The 21,129-nt window shown below is 39.1% G+C and overlaps 1 protein-coding gene across 2 annotated transcripts; it reads left to right on the plus strand.

Moving 5' to 3' along the window:
- The first annotated feature begins 243 nt into the window (after positions 1 to 243).
- On the plus strand, positions 244 to 17,669 carry rell2 (RELT like 2). Of its 2 annotated transcripts, none has more exons than XM_084718846.1 (7): positions 244 to 405; positions 10,797 to 10,864; positions 12,174 to 12,386; positions 13,525 to 13,587; positions 13,826 to 13,889; positions 14,950 to 15,126; positions 15,216 to 17,669. In XM_084718846.1, exons 3-7 carry the CDS (start codon positions 12,188 to 12,190, stop codon positions 17,119 to 17,121), a joined length of 2,409 nt encoding a protein of 802 aa, XP_084574972.1. In that variant the 5' UTR covers positions 244 to 405; positions 10,797 to 10,864; positions 12,174 to 12,187; the 3' UTR covers positions 17,122 to 17,669. The 2 variants fall into 2 exon arrangements, with proteins under 2 accessions (XP_084574972.1, XP_084574971.1); XM_084718845.1 differs by lacking the exon at positions 244 to 405 and adding an exon at positions 9,327 to 9,546.
- The last annotated feature ends 3,460 nt before the right edge of the window (positions 17,670 to 21,129 follow it).

The raw sequence follows: 21,129 nt of genomic DNA on the forward strand, positions 1-21,129 counted from the left end.
GAACCTTACACCATATAGATAATAATTTAATTTTATAATTCAAAGCCTATAGTAAAGTAGTGTCTGAGCTGGATACATTCTTGGATGGGTGGAGGTAGAAAGCTATAAATAAATCAGGCAGGCACAGCAGATTTCAGTCACTGTGAAGCTGCGTTGATCAGCTGACTCTCCCTGGATAAACAGAGGTTAAACTAAAACTTGCAGCAGCAGGAGTAGCCTCTGGCGCAGACAGACAGATGCCTCCCTGCTTCCTGTCGTCCTGCCCTCCTCAGCCCGCAGTCGCATCCTCCTGCTCCTGCCCCTGGCCAGAGGACACGGAGGAGCCGCTGCAGCCATGGGACAGCGTCTCTGCACCAGCAGCAGGAGCACCGGAGAGGACCGGGCTGTATCCCTGCCTGCCTGAAGGTGAGTATCCCAGCTAGATACGTCTGTTTTGCGGTGCTCGGGGACCAGTGGTCTCGCTGTACTGACTCATTAAGTATTTAACCTTCAGGATGCAGATAAGGTTTCAGTGTGTGCTCAGTGTGGGCTCACTGGAAGGACCGCATGTTCCCACAGAGATGAAGATGACGGTGTAGTGTGGCTGTTATTGACTGGGTGTGGAGCATGATGCAGTGAATCAGCGTTACTGGGGGTGATGGTGTAGTATAGACCTCATTCGTCGTCCTGTGTCCTGCATGAAAAATGACCCACCAAACTCCATTTAAAATTCTCGCACTTTAACGTTTTCTGTCTTGTCAGGAGGTAGACCTGCAGAATAACACACAACCAAAGATATTTTAGGAACGTGTGGAGTCGACTGATAAATTCGGCGTGATTTGTTCCTCCAATATCCGCTGATGTCAGTGTATTAAACTTTAGAAATATTTCTTCTGTCAAAACAAACCGCACCTCTCATCTTGGTTGGTGTGTTCAAATGGTTTTTAAGGACTTTGAAGCAGCCTACGAGTACAGCTGTGAAAGGTTCCCACAATTTTTTCTGTGGTGTAATGGTTTCACCCAGAACCATCACTGGGGTTACTATCAAGAACCATTCAAGAAACCAAGGTTTTATCTAGAACCCAATCAGGGGATGCTACATAGAACATTTTTTATTCCACTGTTTTTATCTAAAACCATAGGGGGTTCTGCTGAGAACATTTTCATACTCCAAAGGTTTTATCTACAACCCATCTGGGGGTTTCTACAGAGAACCTTTTATATTATGGCACAAAGAACCCTTAACAAAAAAGTTCTTCAAGGACCTCAACAATCCTCAAAGAACTTTTTCTGAAATAAAGCGTTCTTAATAGACAAAGAAATCTTGTAGGGTGATTATTTTAATTGTCGATTAATCTGTTGGTTATTTTCTTGATTAATTGATTTGTTAATCCTGTCACAGTTTTGTCACTTGATAAAACAGGTCCACATGTTTAGACCTATTTTACAAGGCTTTCCTGTAACGGTTCATACCAGTGCAACGTTCAGCACTGGTTTTGACTGCCTTCAGTTCAGCAGTACATTCAGTTTGTTTCTGGTCCAAGTTGTCACATTCAGTTGAGTACAAAACACATTTATACAGTGCAGTACATTGCACACAGCTCAGCGGTGTGGAAGATGAACAATTCTGATGAATATTCAGTGTTTTTATTACAGGATTGTCTCTAAGTTGTGAGGAATGAAGATAACTGTAAGGTTGAGTGTAAAATCAATGGGACATTGTACTCAGAAAGGTTACTGTGCTTACACATTGTTAACATCTGAAAAAGAAACGATTGAATCAACATTTTGCATGAAATCAGCAACTGTTTTTTTGTATATGACACTGTGAAAGACCTTCAGAAAACACTGTGCTTGAGTCTTATCTCCATGCTGCATGAAGTAAAGATATTTGATTCATCACACCGTCTTGGTAATTCTTCAGAGAACTAGCAACTAGCATCACTATTTAGACGCAGACAGCGGCCCATCATTAATGAGAGAGTGTTTGTGATTATTAAGTGGGTTTCATGGTCATCTTTTAATGAGCTTTTAAGGAAGTAAGTAATCACCAGCATTTTCAATCACTGCTAAAGGCTACAGATTCAGTCAGTGACAATGGTGATTCAGTGCAGCCAATTCACTTTGCAAATTCGGCATCAAAGATTCATACATGCAGTGGTCATCTCTAGTGTCCTGCAGAATAGGCAAGACAGTCAAAGATTTCCATCAAGCAAAGTCGAGTGTGAAGTCTACAAACATAAAAGGCTCTCCACTTAGTTAATTGTTTTCCATATCAGCACGCCTGAAAAAGCTAGCCTTGCTCTGAGACGTTGCTTTCAGAGACCATTACCACTAGATGCTTGCCAAAGATACAAAAGATAGGCTACCTTCAATGAACTCATAAATCATGTGCCATTCAAGAAGATGTATGTGGTCTTCAAACGCTCCTCAGATGGTTCCATTGCAAAGTTGCAAAGTCGTTCTTCAAACCTGTTAAGTGGTAATGTGGAAATAACAGGGATGCTGAAGGGAAGTTGTTGTTGGCACTTGTTGTAGCATCTGGATGATGGTTTTGTCTTGCAAGGGTAAGCTAAGGTAACAAGTCTGTTTTGAAAATGTACGGAGTAAAAGTAAAAAGTTATCAGAAAAATAAATAGTCAAGTAAAGTACAGATACCCGAAAAATCTATTTAAGTAAACTAAGTAAGTATTTGTACTTAGTTACATCTCTGGTGTTGGTCCAATACTGTCTTCATATGCTCATACTCATACTAATAAAACTACTACCACCACACCCAGTCTACGCCATGAAAAGTAGCCGCTTCAACACAAGCGATTTGATAAAAAGAGCCAACACAACACAGAGTTCAAGGAGTTTGCCAAAGCTTACCCCTTTTCTTGGTCGCGCCGTCGTTATCAGCTAGAGACTCGTCCTCGATGTCGTCAAATAATGACTGCAGGGACGTTGGCAACTGTCCTTAAAATTGTTTAACAGTAAATCTAAAACTGAAACAAACTCCCAGAGTGCACCTGTGGACTGCAGCCGCTGTTCACTAAGTCCTGTCAGGTGTGAACAAGTAGAATACCTCGTCCAAATATAGATCTAAATGGCAGACAGACCACGAGTATATCAGTCTTGTCAGTGGGAGTGAGTAAAAGGCAAAGTGTCCAGTTTGTCAAAGAGTGTTTTCTATCATTTGTGGTGGACTGTCCAACTTGGAACAAGTACAAGAGCAGAGGCCCAGAGTGGAGTTATATTGACAGACCGAACATTTTGTCCAGTATCTCTGATCTGATGTTTAAATCCATAATATGATTGATGCAACTGTGCTGTGCTTATTTACTTTACATTCATGCTCAGAGCAGAAGAGGGCGTTAAAATTGATGCATAAAAAGCACAAGTTGGTGTGTAAAAATTCACCAGAATGCAGGAAATAAAATGTTTGACACTCAGAATCTCATGGGCGAGGACCCAAAGACCCACTGCTTGATTTGTGCCGATGGCACAGCTACTTCTGGTTCTTTTGTCAGCCATGAAGATAAAGATCGAGCAAGACCCGTTGCTTGTGTGACTACCTGCCAGTACGAAAACACACAGATATCATGGCTTCAGCAGTTAATGTAAGCTTGTAGAGAGAGACAGTCATGATGTCACTTATGCAACTTCTGGGTGTGTAGTCTCACTAAAAATATATCTTCATAGTCTGATACTTTAACAGTTTTAGACAAAACTGTGACTTTTTTGACTTGTTTCTATAGAGAGTCAAGGTCACATCACCTCCTGTGGACCACTGTAGGGCCTTATTGTGGGAAGAAATATGAACGGTAGCTAATGGCGAGAGACAAATATTTTATTTATCCTGTTTGAACTGTGCCATGAATTACACATATGTTTGTCAATTTTAAAAATGCTTAACAAGTCAAGAAAGTTTAAGTTTGTCGTAGTTTCAGTGAATTACATCACTTGTTTTGCACAAATTTAGCATCGCTTTGGTTTGTTACACTGACCGATAACAACAACAGAAACTAAGAACAGCCACCCACACGGTGACAAGTTGCAAATTGGGGTTCTCATTTACCCTTCATATTACTGGATTCGGTGTAATACATTTACATTTTTGGAGTCCTTTTGTGTTTTTTCCTGTTTCCACAATACAGAGAAAGAACTTACAGCCTGCACGCATGACAGCTGACTCAACAGTCCACCTGTGTAAACCAATCAATACTGTTGAATTGCATGACCTTCCTATTAATAGCCATGTACTATTCATAGTTTATTGCACACACGGGAAAATGAAAAAGCAACATCTTATAATTTCATAAAATCCAGCAGTTCTACAGTATAGATTACTTTTGTAAATTTAATCTCATGCTTTCATATTTTGAACTGAACCCATATTGAAGTGAATGGTGTAATGAAGCATATGAAGCTTTTGATTTTAATTTAAATTTGAGCATTTACATTCACTATGGTATTTTACTGCATCACTTCAATCAGTGGTTACTGTAAAAAATCCAGCCACCCCCACTCTCTGTCATGACGCATGCAAACTATTCCAGATCCCTGTGATGTCAGAGTCCTCTGACGTCATGCCTGCACCCAAACACACCCATCTCTTCACACACACACACACACACACATACACAGTACACACACACAGCACACATACACACCTCTCCTTCACCGTGTCTTTCTTTCACTTGATGAAGCTGTATATTGAGCAACGTCATGCGGTGAGAAAGCACCAAACACGCACGCAGGCGTCACTGGGAGACAATTCTGTCGAGGTCATAATGGTGCTGAGTCATCTCTCTGCTTCTTTCAGCTCTTTGCCTCTGAGTTTGTGTATTACAGGAGAGAGACTGTGTGAGACTGTCAGCTACCTTCCTCTCACTGTCAGACCTTTTCTGAATATTTATATTTTCACACAGACATCAGTTGATTATAAGAAATGTCAGTAGTTAACAGACCTGTAAACTCAAGAGAGGTGAAAGGTGCTTGTAAACCAGTCCCCTGTACTAAGTACTACAGTAAAAAGTATGTTACTTAGCACTTTTACTTTAGTACTGCCAGACTTTAAATGCAGGATTTTCACTTGTAATTAAGTATTTTTTGTGGTATTAATACTTTTACTTGAGTATAGGATCTGAGTACTTTTTCCATGATTGCAGGTCACAGAATCTGAGGGTCATGACATATTTTGCTGAGTCACCAGTTAACACGGTCTCTCATTAAACCAGAACATCTGCGGGTCTTGTTTTCATCACGTGTTTGTTTTAATTTCCCTCATGGCTTACAACAGACGGACATTAACATGGGATAACAATCCGGATGCTGTGGGAGTTAGCGTTAACTCAGCAAAATGATTCTGAACTGTAATAATAAAATCTTAAGATTTAATATAATACAACTGCAGTTAAATTACAATTTAATTGAATTAGTTGATTCAAATAAAAATTCACCCCATTTGTCCTATATGAAGAAATAAGCTATGGAGACCAAAACCGTTTTTTTGGGGGGGAGGGTTTTGTACCAGGCTGCTGTATAGTTGGGTTACATTAATGTATTTTTGCTGGAGCCTTCTGCTTTTGGCACATCTGCTGTGCTGTCTCATTGAATTTTTTATTTATTTTTATTTTTTTCACGCTTTGCTGTGGTGTGTGTGAAAGTGTGAAGGCCTTATCATGCACAGATAATTGCTCCAGTGCTTAAAATTCAGGCATGGGCAGGTTGCTGTCTTAATCTGTCCAACTGCCATAGCAGCTAATAGGCAGCCTGAATGTATTTGTAATTGCATGCACTTTCTTCAAACTTTGTGAGCACAGTTGAAGCTCTGTAAAACACACAACGGTACTGCAGCTAAACAGAGCCAGTGTGACATTGACAGGATTGTAGCTGCTGCTGTTGTGCTGCTTTTTCTTCACAGCTGGTGTGGACAAGGCGTTAGTGCTGTTCAAATTGAGAACAGTGTATGCCATGAATCACTCAGCTGTTGGAGACACTGCTGGCTAATACACATTTATTCAAGTATTATTGTATAAAGTAACTTAAGTCAGTCTCAGAGATTTCAGTCCTGGTTGATTTGGTGACACCTGTACTTACAGAGTGAGTGTATAGATGAACTGTGTCTCTACTTACTCCCACTGCCCAAAAATTAAGTCAGCTGACTCTGGCTGCTTCCCTACAATATTTCCAATGGATCTGCTGTCAGATTAATGATTAATCAGTTTCATTTTGTTTATATGGATTGGTTTTGTCATTTGGAGCCAGAGTTTGCGCAGTAGTGACTAAGATTGGAGTCACAGCTCACTGTGGCTGCCCTTCCTAGGTCCAGTACCCCCTACAATATTTTAAACTGATCTGCTGTCAGCACAAAATGTTTCATGTTTTATATGGTTTCCTTTTGTAGATGCATTTTTGATGAACAACTACATGATTTTAATGTGACGCAGCAGCAGAAGGAAATGCTCAGTTTGTATGAGCACTAGGTTTGGGCAGTGTTTATTTTTTCATACCTTCGTGCAGCTAATAATTATTTTCATCATTGATTAATCAGTCAGAAAATGTTGAAAAAATGTTGATCAAAACCCAAGATGACATCCTTAAATGTCTTGTCTCGTCCACAGCTCAGAAATCTTCAGTCAGGTAGGAAGAAACCAGAAAATATTCACATTTAAGAAGCTAAAATCAGAGATTTCAGAGATTTTTTTAATTTAAAAAGATGACTAAAAATGATTAATCAACTGAAACCTGAAAATTTGAACACCTATAATTCAGACCCAGTCATTGTGCTGCATATACCTGACAGCACATGGACTGTGGCTTCTAGAAAGAGCAGAAACAAAACACACAGTGTAGCGTCAGGAAGAAAGGAGAGAAACAAGCATGCACTTTCAAAATAAAATTTCAAAATAAAAGTCTGTGAGAATAATTCACAACACGAAATATTTGGTTTGGTTCAAGGGGGGTGTTTGGTCCTGCAGGGGAGGCAGACTCCCCCCCCCCCCACACACCACCCTAAAACAATAACACTGGCAGTACCTTCATCATAAAGGCTCAGTCACTTATTTCTTACGCTGAGAGCAGCTTAGTCATATGGCTGTTTGTGTGAGTGGGTGTGTGGATGTGAGTGACCCTCTAGTCTCTTAAACAAAACAGGAAATGGTTTTACTGTCGTGGCAACAGGGTTACATGAATGTCTAGTCCTAAAATCCACAAGCATTTATATTGCATGTAGTAGGCCTGTGTACACTAGACTCCTCTGAGATGAAAATCATGTGACTGAGACATGGTGACAGTGAACCCGAGCAAACGAGGTTAAAACAACATAAATCAGAAAAGGTGAAGGTTTTGGTCATGGTCAGATAAGAAGATTCAAACTGCAGAAAACTTGTCCTCATGAGTTGAGACTTGGTTTGTACTTCAGGGTAAATATATCTCCACTCTTGGGAACTTTCCACTGTACTAATTAATGTCAAACTACCACAATTTATCTTCCATTTATAGTCTTTTCTCTCTCTATATATATATATATATGTTTATGTTGGGATAAAAGACCTTTATCATGTTTTTAATTGCATTTTAAATATGCTAATTTCACCTTTTTTTCAAGAACATAAGAAACAATCGTGTCAGTGATATGATAAATTAGATAAGGAAACAGAAAAACTAGGAGGGTTTTGAGTCGCTCTCTCATTCTTGCTCTCATGTATGCTTGTACTCCCTCGGGTACAAACATAAAATAACCTTACATGAGAGGGGGAGTAAGACGGGTGGAACAGAGATTACATGGTTACTAAAACTGGAGCTTGGGAGAGGAAAGAGGATTTAAAAAAAAAAAACAGATAATATCTGTGGATACAGATTCCTTAAATGTGTGTTTGAACACATTATATACAGGAAGTAGAATTTTACGGATCAGTCAAGAAAAATCATTACAGCAAAGGAAAATAGGTCCAGGCATGTGGAGCACATGGACGTTCGTCTCCGTGTCTTCTTTCATCGTCACATCTTGTTCCATCCGTTACGTCACTTTTCATGTCTTGTTTTGTCAGTTTTGGTCTTCTTATGTCTTTTTCATTGTGTCTTTTTTGTGGTTTTTCATCATGCATGTCTTGTTACTGCATTTTTCATCTTTTCACGTTGCTTTTCATCTTGTTAGGTCGCTTTTTTCTACTTCATTTGATGTTGTTTGTTGTCTTGTTACATCTTTCATTTCGTTTTTTTGTCTTGTCACATTAGAGGGTTTCTTTGGCTTGTTACATCGATGATGTTTTGTTATATCTTTTACCACGTTTTTCATCTTAATTTCATCTTTTTGTCTTATGTGTTTTTTTCTTGTTTTTTGTCTTGTCGCAGTTTTTCTTTTTGTAACGTCTTTTTCATGTTTTTCATTGTTATGTCTTGTTACATCTCTTACAGCGTTTTTTGCCTTGTTACTTCTTTCTCATCTTGTTATGTTGTTTTTCCTCTTTTTCAGTGCACTACTGCATATGTCCATGTGCTCCACATGTTTGGGCCCGTTTTTCAACTGACAAGATTGTGGCAAGATAAACTGACAGTGAAAATAATTGTTATTTTCAGATCTGTGAAATAAGTGTCAAAAATATTTACATTTTTTTTTATATTTATTAATATCAGTTTAAGTTGTGTACCATGTTGGGACACAACTTTAATGATACAGACATTGTACTGTACATTAAGGGCATAAATCTACATTTACACTGTGAATTATTACCACATATTTAAAGCATTAAAATCTTTAAAACAAAAAGATGGCTAAGTAAAAAAAAAAAAAATGCTGTTTTGAAGATGTTTAGTGGAGTGGTATGCGCTATCAACGCTTAACCACCTTAAAAACGTTTTAGAGGGACCACATGCTGATAAGTGTGTGCATGTGGTGTGTGTGTGTGTGTGTGTGTGTGTGTGTGTGTGTGTGTGTGTGTGTGTGTGTGTGTGTGTGTGTGTGTGTGTGTGTGTGTGTGTGTGTGTGTGTGTGTGTGTGTGTGAGGGGCGTTAATGGACACTGATAAGCCAGCAGCAGGGCAACACTGATAAGTGCTATATGTTACGTATTTTACAGTATGTGTGTACATATATATATATATACGGTTTGTATATTTACAGTTGAATCTTATGTGACATATATACATTATTATATACACATATAGCTTATATATATGAACATATATTGTGAATTATACAGTATACAGAACACAGTATCTGCATGTAAAGCAGAAAATGTATAACAGGTGTAAATAAGTGTAATGTTTATAGTTAACATGTTTTTTCATTGACAATGAGGTTCCCTCGTTTTCTCTTTTCTTTCTCATATATGTTCTGTGCCTCCTCCTCTCTCTGCAGATAGACAGAGAGGGTGGGGTGAAGGGGAACCCTCAGGGTTTCTGTACAGGAGGGGCACACGCTGGCCGCTGGTTTTAGCTTCTTATCCAACACACGCGTTCTCACCCTGTTTATCAGCCACATGTCAACAGCTGTTTTCTGTGTTCTTGCTGGCACACGTAAAATCAACCATGCTAACTTTCATATGTTGGGATATGTCTACTGTTGACAGCCAGCAAAATGGTAAGAACTATCTTTTTGTCAGCTATCAGCCATAAAGACACATGTTACAAGGATGCTGTATTTCACAAGGCTCATGCATTTGTAGGAGAGATTATGGATTGAAAAAAGTTGCACAGATGCCAAAGAAAAAGCAGTCTCTCAAGTAAGAACATCAGATAAGATGAGGTTAGGGGTAACTGGACTATATATCCATATTTATGTTTAACTCATATTTAAAATTATTATTGCAAAAAGAAGATTAATAACAAAAATTATGTTGAATGAAAAATATGAAATTAGAGGTCAAATATGGTTCAGATGTCTGCAGATGTGTTCAGGAATTGTTGTTTCATGTTGTGGTGTCTGGAGATGCTGGACACAGTCTTGGTTACTTTTATTTTCTCTGTTTCCTTTTTTTAAGTAGATTAAAAGCTGCCGTTGTTGTTGTTGTTAATGTCAAAATCTTTGTTTAGTTTGGCTTATGTATATTTTGTAAACAAGCAAACAAAAAACTAAACTCAGCAATCTATAAATAACACTCTATTCAACAGTATTGTGAAGTATTGACATAAATATTATTAACATATTTTTGACTGAGAAGCTGTCACCTTGTTTGCTTGTCAGCAGATCATGAATCTGTAATAACTAGCAACTGCTAGCATTGTAGTCATGGTAACCAATGTTGGAGTTGGTTGGTTGTTTGTAACAAATTAATTAATTAAAATTTGCACCATTGTCTATGTTTACAGACAGGTATGAAATACAAAACTGTGTTAGCTAAGCTAAAACACTAATGAGTTTGATTGACTGGCAGTGAGCTTGTTAGCTCAGAGAGAGTTTTAGTTTCCCTCTCTAAATTCTTAATTGAACAAAGTGGTATTCATGAGAATAAAATTCTAGGAGGAAGTAAAGAGAGCAGTAGCAAGAAAAGAGAGAAAAGCTCCAGGAGCATTGTGTATCATTTGCAATGGTTTATGGGATGGGTAGTTCCTTTGTCTTAAAATAACTATCACAGTACGCAGTCATGCATCTTTGACAGTCACTGTTGAGCTCTATTACACTTGTGCTCTTCCTCTTTCTATTTCTTCTAGTGCTCTTCTTGTGATGGTGACTCTTGTTCAAATGCAACCCTCTCTCTGTCTCTCTCTATCCGAGTCTCTTTAAAGTATCTGAGAGTGTAAAGTGATAGGTTTGAGTTAATTCATATTGATTTATAAGGTAGATTCTGATAATCTGACTGAGAGCTCTTCCTTTCTTTCTGTTTCCTACAGACTGACTCCCGATGTTGACCAGTCTGCAACAGAAGTTGTGAAGATGATTAGAGCCAATCAGAAAGCCTGTAGGTTTTTTTTTTTTTAACTCACACTGTATTTCTGACTCTTTTGGTTGTGGTTGGGGGTGGGAGATGTTACTGTATATATAAGCAACTAAATATGGCTTAAACATTCCTCACCATTCTTAAAAAGCTCTCCACTTTTTCCTCACACTAAACATTAATTATTACTCCGTAGCTTTTTTCTGTTTTTTAGAAATCTGGCACACTTCCCATTTTTTGTATCTCAGTAATTATAACATGGCTGTAATATGTGATGCTGTATAGCGTGAGTCGCTGTCATTCTCACCATTTATAAATTAGAGCTAAATAACATAGCATTATGGGAAATAAAACACAAATAGATAAGACAAAACAGTTACATAGGTGTATTTTTCACTCTAATTAATACGTCCACTGAAAAGATTTCAGTCTCAGTGTTTTCTTTACCCAAACCTAATTCTAACCTTATCCTTAAAGGTTTCTTAAAGGAGTGAGGACCAAATAAAAAACACACTGACAGGGTCATTCCCAGGGTCCTATGTTCCTAGGATCCTATGTTCCCAATTCTATGTATGTGCTCTTCAAGAGTCTTATGTTCAAAGGGTCCTATGTTCCCATGGTCCTGTATTCCCAGGGTCCTATGTTCCCAGGGCCCAGTTCCTAGGGTCCTTTGTTCCCATGGTCCTATGTTACTGAGGTCCTATGTTCCTAAGGACTGCAGTTCCTAGGGTCCAGTTCTTCCCTCTTTGGTGCTGTCCAAGGATAGTACGTTTCCATGGTCCTATGCTCCCAGGACCTTTGTCCCTATGTTCCTATGTTCTTAGGGTCTTACGTTACCCGGTTCCCTCCAGGGGTCGTGCGCTCCCATGGTCATGGTCCTGTTTTCCTAAGGTCTTGTGTTACTAGGGTCCTATGTGCCTTGGGTCTTATATTCCTCAGTTCTACATATGTGTTCCCCAAAGGCCATACATTCCCATGGTTTTATGTTCCTAGGGTTCTATGTTTCTGTCATCTAATGTTGTCCAGTTCTTCATATGCGCTGTCCAAGGGTCGTATGTTCCCAGGGTCCTATGTTCTTAAGGTCTTATGTTCCCCAGTTCTACATGTTCCCATGTTTCTATGTTCCCATGGTCTTGTGCTCCTACGGTCCAATGTTACCTGGGTCCTATGTTCTTCATGTCTTATGATCCCCAGTTCTGCATATGTGCTCTCCAAGAGTCCTGTGTTCTCATGGTCTCACATCAACAATATTTTCTCACATAAATTGTACCAAAAAATCCTGAAGGTACCTGCGAATGTTTAAATCTAATCTTTCTTTCTCTCTGTGACTCAGGTTGAACCCACGTTATGACTGAATTAGAAGCCTCGGAGGTGGTGGGGGATAGCCCCCCACCCTACATGATCTTTGTGGTGGTCTTCCTCTTCTTCCTCACTGGACTGCTCGGCTTCCTCATCTGCCACCTGCTGAAGAAGAAGGGCTACCACTGCCGCACCGGAGACATGGATGATGAAGAGGAGGAGGGGAAGCTTGGAGGAAATGCAGACGGTAGGTTGAGAACAAAAGTAGAATAGACGAGGACGTTAGAAATACTTCTGAAGATACATAAACATACGTGAGACTACTAGTCTCAATTCAGCCTGTTGAAACAATTGTGAAATGTTTTCAGGGCTCTGATGGAGTTTTATAAGATGAAAAATAACCCAGGCGATGTTATCAGTGTTGTGCAGTTCACAGAGATTAAAATGAACTAGTTCACGTTCATTTCTTGTTTTTTTATATATATATATATGTGTGTATATATATAGATATATATATATATATATATAATTGTGATTGGTAATCATCTCAATCCAGCAGCAGAGGTGTCCACTTAAAGCATATAATTTGCAGAGGTGGACATCAGACAAAGGTTGTTCTTTCAGATGTATTATGCCTGTCCAACTTCTACTGTGAGTATGTGTGTGTAAGTGTGTGAATGACCGGACGTGTGCACAGATAGGTTATGTATTAAAGTGAGTGTTTGTTTGAATGACTTTGTGTGTGTGGATACTTATGATACAGACTTCAAAGAAGACCACGTCAGTTTGTGAGTGTTTGTGTATTTCTGCAGGAGTGTTGTGGCTGAAAAAAAGTGCAGGAGAGAAAAGAAGAAAGAAATAAAAAAGGCAGATTTTTTTTTTTATTTCTTATTTTTTAACATATGAAATAAACAGTATGACATAAATATAAAACATGGCAAACCTTCTGAGTTTGAAGTCGGGTCACGGACAGCTTGTATTGATCCACCCTTGAGCTTGAACTATTACTGGCCTTCGTATTGCTTTCTGGATGAGTTTCTTTTTAAAGCATTGATTCATTCATTTAAAACACTCTTTAGTGTAAAACAAGAAGGAAAACAAAAACATGAACATAATGGTTCATGCAGTTGGATGTTCTTGACTTGTCAGCCACACAGAACTGCATGGTCTGTGAATTTGTCACAGTAACAAAGACGTGTTACTGTTGATTAAAAATGTTCCATTTATCCACATTGTTCTCTCAAAACTCTCGTTGTTTTTTTTTTATAATTCTTTGAACCAACCTTCAACCAGTGTTGGTCAGCAGATAGTTTGTGTTTGATTGGAAGGACTACAATATTTCAAAGCTGTGGATTGAATCCATTTGTTGTCCTGCTGTTTTTCAGATGATGACGAAGAGAACCAGGACACAGTGGAGCAGATCCTCAAATGCATTATTGAAAATGAAGGTAAACTGGATTTAATTGTTTATCTCTTAGTTTATTTTCCTCCTTCATGTGTTTCATTTCACCGTTCTCAGCTGTACTGTCAGGACACATCACACATGATGGATTCATTTTTGAATGAGAGCTGATGATGTGATGTGATGATGGTATGAGGTGATAGACTAGTATGGATTAGTAAATCCGTCCAACAGTACTTGAGTAATTCTACTCTAAAATGGGTTCTTCTTGTCGTCACCTCTAGCTAACATGGAAGCCTTCAATGAGTTGTTGGGAAACCAAAATGTCTGTGTGCGCCATGACCCCAGGTAAGCTCATCCAACAGACTCTCTGTTAGTGTGACACTTGTACTCTCTGCTGACTTAACATAGTTTTAATTCACTTGTAATGTCCATAAAAAGATATCAGCATAAGAATGTAGAATCTGTAGGCAAGGGACAAAATTTTGGTATCAGAAGTGTTCTGGTTTCCGTTTGCGGTATCGACCAGAGTCCAATCTATAAGCCCATATATTAGCCTGCTATTGGACTGATATGGGTCTACAGAGCAGTGTTTCCCAAACTTCTTTTCTGGGGAACCACTTTTTAGAATTGAAAGCCATCGTGACCCAATTCACAATCAGCCTTATCAATAAATTCAAGGAAGAGTTCCATGGTACATAAATTAAATTTCCAGGCCATTTTTACTGCCATTTCTGAATCACCTTATATTATCTTGACACATTACTGAAAACATATATGTTAAAACTTGAGAAATGACAAATAAACCATCTCATTGTTTTTATTCCCTTTCATCAGGAAGGCAGTATAGGACATTTTTGGCCTAATACTAAATGAGAAAAAAATAAGTGCATTTTGGCAGAATTGTCAGGCTCTCATTTTTTCCTGTCATCAGTTATACAATATACACATTTTAAATTCTGTATAAAACATTTACTGTAGATATAAATCTTAAATTTGCAGAACTTTTTCCATAGTCTTTTTAATTTGGGGAATCCCAGTAAAATCTCCTGTGGCCCACCTGTTGGTCCTGACCTAGTCTTTAGGAATGACTGCTATAGAGGATATATTGGTATCGGTGTATATGTTTACCATAATGCACCAATATAAAAAATTGGGGTGATGGGTGATTTGTTCATGCTGTTAAGTTGGACAATCAATCTTTGGGGACCGAGTCGCTTTTTCTGTCAGCCTCCAATGGAGATTGGAAGAACTGTGGTTTTTGGAACTTCAGCGTTGGCTTCATTTTTCAGCACCATAGATTTGCTGCTTGGTTTAGACTAGACATATTACTTTTTATGCACATATAAACATGATAAGAATTATTTTATTTATATGTGGTAGTAATAATCATAATGTTGATGTTCAGGATGCGTAAGGAGTCCATTGGCGGTATTCCTCCCCATCACCACACAGTCCACTCAGGCACCGACCACAACACCTGCCACCTCTGTGCCCAGGTGCGATCTAAAAAGGGTCGACGACCAAGCCGAACGCCCCGCTCCAAACAACGACCTGGAGAGCAGACTGTGTTTTCTGTTGGCAGGTAAGGACACATTCAACCACTTGTGAAGAGTGCATGCTGGGATATCGTAACAGAAATATTTCATCCTAAATGTTCCTTAATCCATTCAGGTTCCGGGTGACACATAATAAGAAGTCCCAAGGTCCTAATCCAATGGCCAGTTCAGGGGACCAGCTTGACCAATCCCAGGACAGCATGGAACAGAAAGAAGTTGGGTACAACCTGAAAAGCATGTTCAAGGATGCCCAACCACCTTCAGAGACTTCCAATGGGGTCGCTCCAGTCGTAGGAAAACGCAGAAAGAGTGTAACCATATTCGGGCTGAGGCGAGGCAGTGACCCTGTCGGCATTAAAGCAGGGGAAGGGACAGGTAGGGAAACTGGAGGTGTTAGATTCGCTATTCTGCAACAACCTGTAGTGCCAGAGGAACTGTCACAAACAGAGAGTATTGGAGTCGCCTCTGAACGCGGCACTAAACCTGCTATCAAACCTATAACAGAGCCCTCAAAGAATCAAATGCCTGCTTCACCTCAACGTGAGGCTAAAACTTCAGGTTCTAGTATTTCTCCCTCTTCCCAAAGTAAGATTCAGGCCAAGGACTCTAGCTCTGTTCCTGAGGATGGGCCAAGTCCCAAACCTTCTACAAACCTTATGATCAAACCTTCCATTGGGAATGTGGCAGCTTCTGCCCCTAGCTCTCTACCCATTCCATCTCCTGCTTCAACTGGACAGACTTTTAAGACAACGGAGGAACAAGGAGGTGTTGAGGCGAAAGGGTTTAAGAATGAGGACGCATATGATCCTGGGCCGTTACAGACCTCTACCCCCATTGACCCCATGCATGGGTCCATTCTTGGCTTTACTCCTGTTATTCCTACTAATCAGCCCAAACCCTCTCCGAGCACAGGATTTCCAGTTATCCAAACACCTCCTGACCCAAGCTCCAGCCCAGATTTGGAACCAGGCTTTGGTGCTAGCCTAGCTTTAATAAGCTTAGGTTCATCCCCCCCATCGTCAATCCAAATCAAGACCCAATCTTCGGTCTCTTCATTAAAGACTCCTACCTCACCCCTGGTGCTCACGCCAAGTCCCAAACTAAGTTCAAGAAATACGCCATCAGAGGCTACTAAAACTGGCTTTTCCCCTGCCCTCACTCCGAGCCCAAAACTCCCATCAGGCCGAGTGACACCTAGCCAATCACCTATTCCATCTTCATCCTTTGGAAGAAGTGCTAGTCCATCACAAGGGCGAACCCCCTCACCTGCTCTTACTGCTATCCCCAAACCTGACACCATGCCAGCATCACCACAAACGCCCTCCTCTTCTCCAGCTGACCAAACGCCGCCCTTTGGAGGTTCACCTCGTCTGACTTTGAAGTCAGGAAGTGTCGCGTCTGTGACATCTGTGACCAAAGGGGATGTGGTTTCAAGTCCATTATCTCTGAAGGAACAGGAGCTAGAGGGAGCCAGAATCCCAAAGACTGAAGAAAAGGCAGAAATAAAGAGGGCTGGGATTCTCAAAACATCTAAACTCTCACAATTGGAAGGATATTCTAAAGCTTCTGTCCTGTCCTCCCCCACTGATCAGCTTTCTACTCGACTGAGCAGTTTGCCTCTGTCCCCGTCCAGTCCACTGTCCCCCTCCTCACCTTTAGGGAGCAGAGTAAGTAGTGTGACCGTTGTCAAAGCCAGCCCTGACAGCAAGCGAGAGTTTTCTGTTGTCACTATGGTGGAGGAAGGAGAATCCTCTGGTTCAGCAAAAGACCAGAAAGCAGAGACCTCTGATCTTGGGATTGACTCAGAAGAAGTGGGGATTAGTCCAGCAGTTGGTCAGGGAGGAAAGGTTTCTGTTTCAGGTGTTGGACAACCTGAGAGTCAAAGCAGGGAGACTTCTGGAGCAGAGGTTAGGCCAACGGTGAGCCAAGAGAAGGATGATATGGTGGAGATGGAAGATATTAGGGACTGCAAAGTGACACAGGTGGAAGAAGCAGAGAGGGTGGATGAGGAGAACATTTAGTCGAAACATGACTAAATGAAAGAGGTGAAGTCTCATATCAAGATGGTTGAGAGTTCAAACTGTCCTGATAATCCAAAGAAAGAAGTTTAGAGGAAAGGAAATGTAGTAATAATCAAATTAGGTAATTATGAACATGCCTTTAATCATTTAATCACAGCAGTAAATATGTTGCAGCGGGACTGGACTGGCTGGTTAACTGACTACTGGAAAATCATCACATACTCTTCCAATGCTAGAATTAAAGGATGATATGGATGTTACATGTTGAAGCCCTTTCATCACAAATCATATATATTTTACATCATGACTAACCAACTTGCAAACCATGCTTTTGTGCTTAAGATTTTTAAGGCAGGCGTTGGTTTCCATTTATTTACACAGTATAATAGCACAGGTTTTACACCAAAATTACCACATATATGCAGGTTTAATGAATTACATGATAACAATTGGGCAGTCATTCCCAAACACTGAGACAGGACCCACAGTTGTGTCACTGTAGATTTTATTTGGGTCCCCAGATAAATAAAAGACTATGGAAGAAATTCTTCAAACCGAATGGAATTTCCCCGTTGTGGGATCAATAAAGGTTTCATTCATTCAAATGTAAGATTTATATCTGCAGTACACCTTTTATAAAGCATTTAAAGGTGTATATTGTTTTGCTGATGAGAGAAAAAAATGAGAACCTATTAATTGCTGCATGGAGGCCTTTGTGGTTAGTTTTATCTGTCTTTTACTTCAGTTTGTCTTTCAAACTCAACCCGACTAATCTGCAGCTGTTTGAAATGAGATGGATGAAATATGCGACTGCCTTCATAGCAGCGTGCTGGAAAAGGGGCACAAAGTTGGTCATGCAGCAGGGTGTTGTGTTTCCATGAGCTGTAGCTGATAAATACCCATGACTACTGCAGCATCATTCAACCCAAGAATGAATGCCAGTTGTACCCTTTCCCACTGAAGACAAGAAACAGATGTTAGTGGGGTTTCATGTTCATTTCAAAGATGCTGCATATGACATTTACTCGAGAGTTCGCTGTAGAGCACCAGCATCTCAGACCAAAACAAAGTCCACATGGAAATGAATGGAAACAAATGGTTGCTTGCCAAAACACATCGTTAAAATCTAAAACTATAGAATACATTCTGCAAATAGTTGGTAAAACTGTAGTCATGATTTGAATGCAGGGTGGAGTTTTTCCTTTGACTAAATGACTGATGTGTTTGGCTGTCTGACTGATTAGATAACGTCTAGGTGTTGACTAGCAAACAGACTAATTACATTTGTGTCTTTAACCCAAGATGTCTGATTAATTTATTGATTTGTCATAATTATTAATTGACGTAAAAAGGTGCTAAGGGCTGGCAACCACTAATCGCATCAATCTGCACAATCCTGATTGTGAATCAAGATAAACAGCACAAGCACAGAGGAGCAAAACTTGATTGCTCTGTTGGGCAGCCTGCCCAATGGAGATGTTATCTATTTAGTGAATCTGCAACAACTTCTTGGATTTGACCCTATCCTAAACTGTAGTTGCTTTTGGTAAGTGCATGTTTTTTCTTGGCACTTCTAAACACAGTGCCAACAGTCACTTCCTCTGGTAAATAGACTACATTTCCTGTTAACCAGCCACTCCACCCCCAGACTGTCGTTTTAGTTTTCTCGAACTGCAGTGTTAACATGTTTCTAATAAAATGTTGGCTTTTTTTTTTTTTTTTTACAAGTCTTGTTATTCACAATAGTTCTTCCTGCTCATGTTGTTTCATCATGTGCTCAACATAAATTTAATGTTTATGGAGAATGTACAGAAAAGCAACTATGATGACGAGTGAAGCCATAGACTTTGTGCTGATTATTGTATTATCAAGCAGTACATGCCATGAGGCATGAGAAAGTCCCATACGTGAAATAAGCTCTCAGACTACAGAGACATGAAAATAAAGTCTGCAGTCTTTAAAGCTGTGAAACTTAGAAACAATGTATTTTGAAGTATGATGTGTATTTTGAAATATAATGGAGTATTTTAAAGTCTAACTTGTAGAGCTTCCACATCAGATAAAAGACAGGTGATTGTATATTGGTGACTATAGTCATTTGATTATACAGTAGAACTGACACAACATTAGTGTCTGTCCTGCCTGTAAAACTTCATTCTGAAGGATTTTTAAACGTCTACTAATTCCACAATTGGAGCAGCCTAGTTTTAGGCAGTAAGAGCTGTGGTTTCTATCATAGTTACGGGTTTATGATGTTAAACATAAAGAATATTTACATAACTTCACCTTTCACCTTTACTGTACAGTATTTCACTATAGTCTCTTAATACAAAACTACTACAATGATAAGACCGGACTGATCACAGACTGAAATGATAAAACCTGGAGACAGATTTGTTAATTGCACAAACTGTGTTTTTAGGTGCTGGAAATCCTTGAAAATGCTTGCATATTTTTCAAGGTTTGAAAAGTGCTTTAATTTTGGATAAAGTGCTTGAAACTGCTTGAAATTGTAATGGTATTACTTTCACAGTAGCTGAAGGGAATGTATTTTTTTTTTCTGAAAAAATGAACAAATGAATGAACCCTGTTTCACAAAAATTTGTTTTTGTTTAAAGCCTGTATGATTGACTGGTCACTCATCTAAATAATAAAATCTATCATAGGAATGGTGATTAAAATTGCAAAACAAAGATCATTCTTAAAATGTTTTTATTCCTAAGAGCAGCTCTATACTGCTGTGTGGATCTTAAAATCCTGTTTAAAAGGTTTGTTTGGCCATTCAAAACAAAAAATATAAACTCTGATGTATCACTTACACATAGTTTGGATTTTATGCATTCTTTTTTTATTTGTTAGGATTTTTGTTTCCTGGCTTTCAGCCCAGTTATCATCAGAGCCTCTGGCTCTGGAGACTCGCTCTGGTTGGAGCAGAGGGAGTTTACCAGACAAAGTTCAAAGTTCAGGTCAGAGCTCAGCATCATTTCCTGGACTTTATGGGAAACCAACCAGTACGCCTTTAGTCTGCTGGCCCAGTTTTCCTCTCGCTCTGTGTCTTTCTTTTGGCCCCAAAGAATCTTCTGTTTGGCTGTGTGCCCTTTTTTTTTTTCTTTTTCTCAAACTGACAAGTGGACAAAATGTCTTCATCCAAAGAAATCTAAAACTGTTCAAGTTGAAAATATCTTCAGGGTACCTCCACCTTTTCCAAAGTCAAATTGATTCACTTTTCCAGCATTTTCAAGGTGCATTTTCAAGTTTTTCAAGCAACTTACAGCTGTGGTAAATTACATATTTATATACATATACATGCTCAAAATGTTTCAATCAGATGTTACTGTGCTATAAACAAACAAAATGATGTTTCATGACAGAATTCTACAGAAAGGGGACAATTTAAAGGAAAACAAAGCTTCTTATCTTAATCTAATCTTATTAGAACTACAAGAGTTAATCCATTAATCTGTTATTAATCAATTATTACATTTATTGTCAGCTATTTTTGATAATTGAACAGTTTGTGTGAGTAATTCTTCAAGAAAAAAGGTCCATATTCTCTGATTTCAACTATTGTGGAAGGAATGCAGTTACAATTTCAAGCAGTTCAACCTCCTACATTAAAATTCAAATGTTTTCAAGGATCTTCAGCATGTGTGAGAACCCTGTATCTTTATCCAGACCATTTCTTTCATGATCTGTTAATGTGTTCTTATTGTGAAGTGTGTTCACGATTGTGTATCACCCTCTGCTGGTCACTAAACACATCACACACGACGAAGTGTATTTCTTCGTCACTTCAGTAAATATGCTCCATAGCTGCTGTGTCATCCTCATCATATTTATTCTATTGACAACAGGCTGTTAAACTGTTGAAAAGTTATACATAAAAATCTTGTAAATTACACCGCTAAAAAGAAGTATGTATAAAGAGGACCATGTTGTTTTCTTTGTTTTGGACTTATGCACTATATCAACAACTAACTAACTGTGTCATATATGTACAATGCACTG

Source organism: Lutjanus erythropterus, chromosome 5 (assembly GCF_056507025.1).
Source record: "Lutjanus erythropterus isolate fLutEry1 chromosome 5, fLutEry1.hap2, whole genome shotgun sequence".
In the NCBI taxonomy this organism is placed as follows: domain Eukaryota; kingdom Metazoa; phylum Chordata; class Actinopteri; order Lutjaniformes; family Lutjanidae; genus Lutjanus; species Lutjanus erythropterus.

Bases quoted from the DNA above. Each gene is read 5' to 3' on its own strand.
- rell2 (XM_084718846.1), top strand. From the start codon at position 12,188: ATGACTGAATTAGAAGCCTCGGAGGTGGTGGGGGATAGCCCCCCACCC. The intron at 13,588-13,825 runs GTAAACTGGATT...CGTCACCTCTAG, and splicing joins ATGCATTATTGAAAATGAAG to CTAACATGGAAGCCTTCAAT. The intron at 15,127-15,215 runs GTAAGGACACAT...TAATCCATTCAG, and splicing joins ACTGTGTTTTCTGTTGGCAG to GTTCCGGGTGACACATAATA.